General features: G+C 49.4%; 1 protein-coding gene across 1 annotated transcript in view; it reads right to left on the minus strand.

The window, feature by feature from the left end:
• Nucleotides 1-309: 309 nt before the first annotated feature.
• fhod3b (formin homology 2 domain containing 3b) overlaps nucleotides 310-708 on the minus strand; it is a 270,144-nt gene continuing 269,745 nt past the window's right edge. Inside the window, exon 28 of the mRNA XM_038992838.1 lies at nucleotides 310-698. Within this exon, the coding sequence (XP_038848766.1) occupies nucleotides 616-698 (83 nt within the window). The 3' untranslated portion in view covers nucleotides 310-615. The remainder of the gene's footprint in view (nucleotides 699-708) is intronic.

Here is a 708-nt window from a genome sequence, read left to right on the forward strand (position 1 = left end):
CAATGCCTTGTATAGACAGGTGAGGATAGAAGACACGAGGAATCAAGGAAATACAACTGAGAGGCTTCATCAAGTGATTAAGACTTACAGTTGGGATGGGAGCTGTTCCTCAAAGGCCTCAGCCTCATATTCAAAGGTTAGGAGAAACAACTGATTGGAACAACACGATTAAGAAACACTCAAGTCGGCACAGCAGCATAGTGTAGTGGTTTGGATGCTGAACTTTACCTGAGTGTGTGTGTGTGGAGCTGGGTCAGCTGGATCACTGACCCCTTCACCTGCCCCTATACCAATACCACTTTGTTCCACTGAAAACCATCTATTATCCTGGGTGAGGACCATATTCCTCATGGTCTCTTCCTGAACATTGTTTACCATCTTAACCAGGTGACACACTGTGTCACAGCTACCTGCACAAACCACAGACAGAAAGGTGAGCTACAGTCATCATAAAGCTGAACCAGGGGAAATACCAAGCTAAGCTATGGTGCAGCGGTTGACGGGCTGGCTGGATGAGCAGGGGTTAGAGGTCAGGGGTCAGTGAAGGGCGGTAAGAGGGTTTCCCAGGTGTCTGTGTGTGCTGTGCTGCCGGATCCAGCTCTACTTCTCTTCCTGTCACACAGCCATCTCTGAACCACTGGACAACCCCAAGGCATTGGCCTCCTCTGGCGTCAGACCGCTTTTCAGTGTTCTTCTCACTGTCGAGAG

This window comes from Salvelinus namaycush, chromosome 5, assembly GCF_016432855.1.
Source record: "Salvelinus namaycush isolate Seneca chromosome 5, SaNama_1.0, whole genome shotgun sequence".
Lineage (NCBI taxonomy): Eukaryota > Metazoa > Chordata > Actinopteri > Salmoniformes > Salmonidae > Salvelinus > Salvelinus namaycush.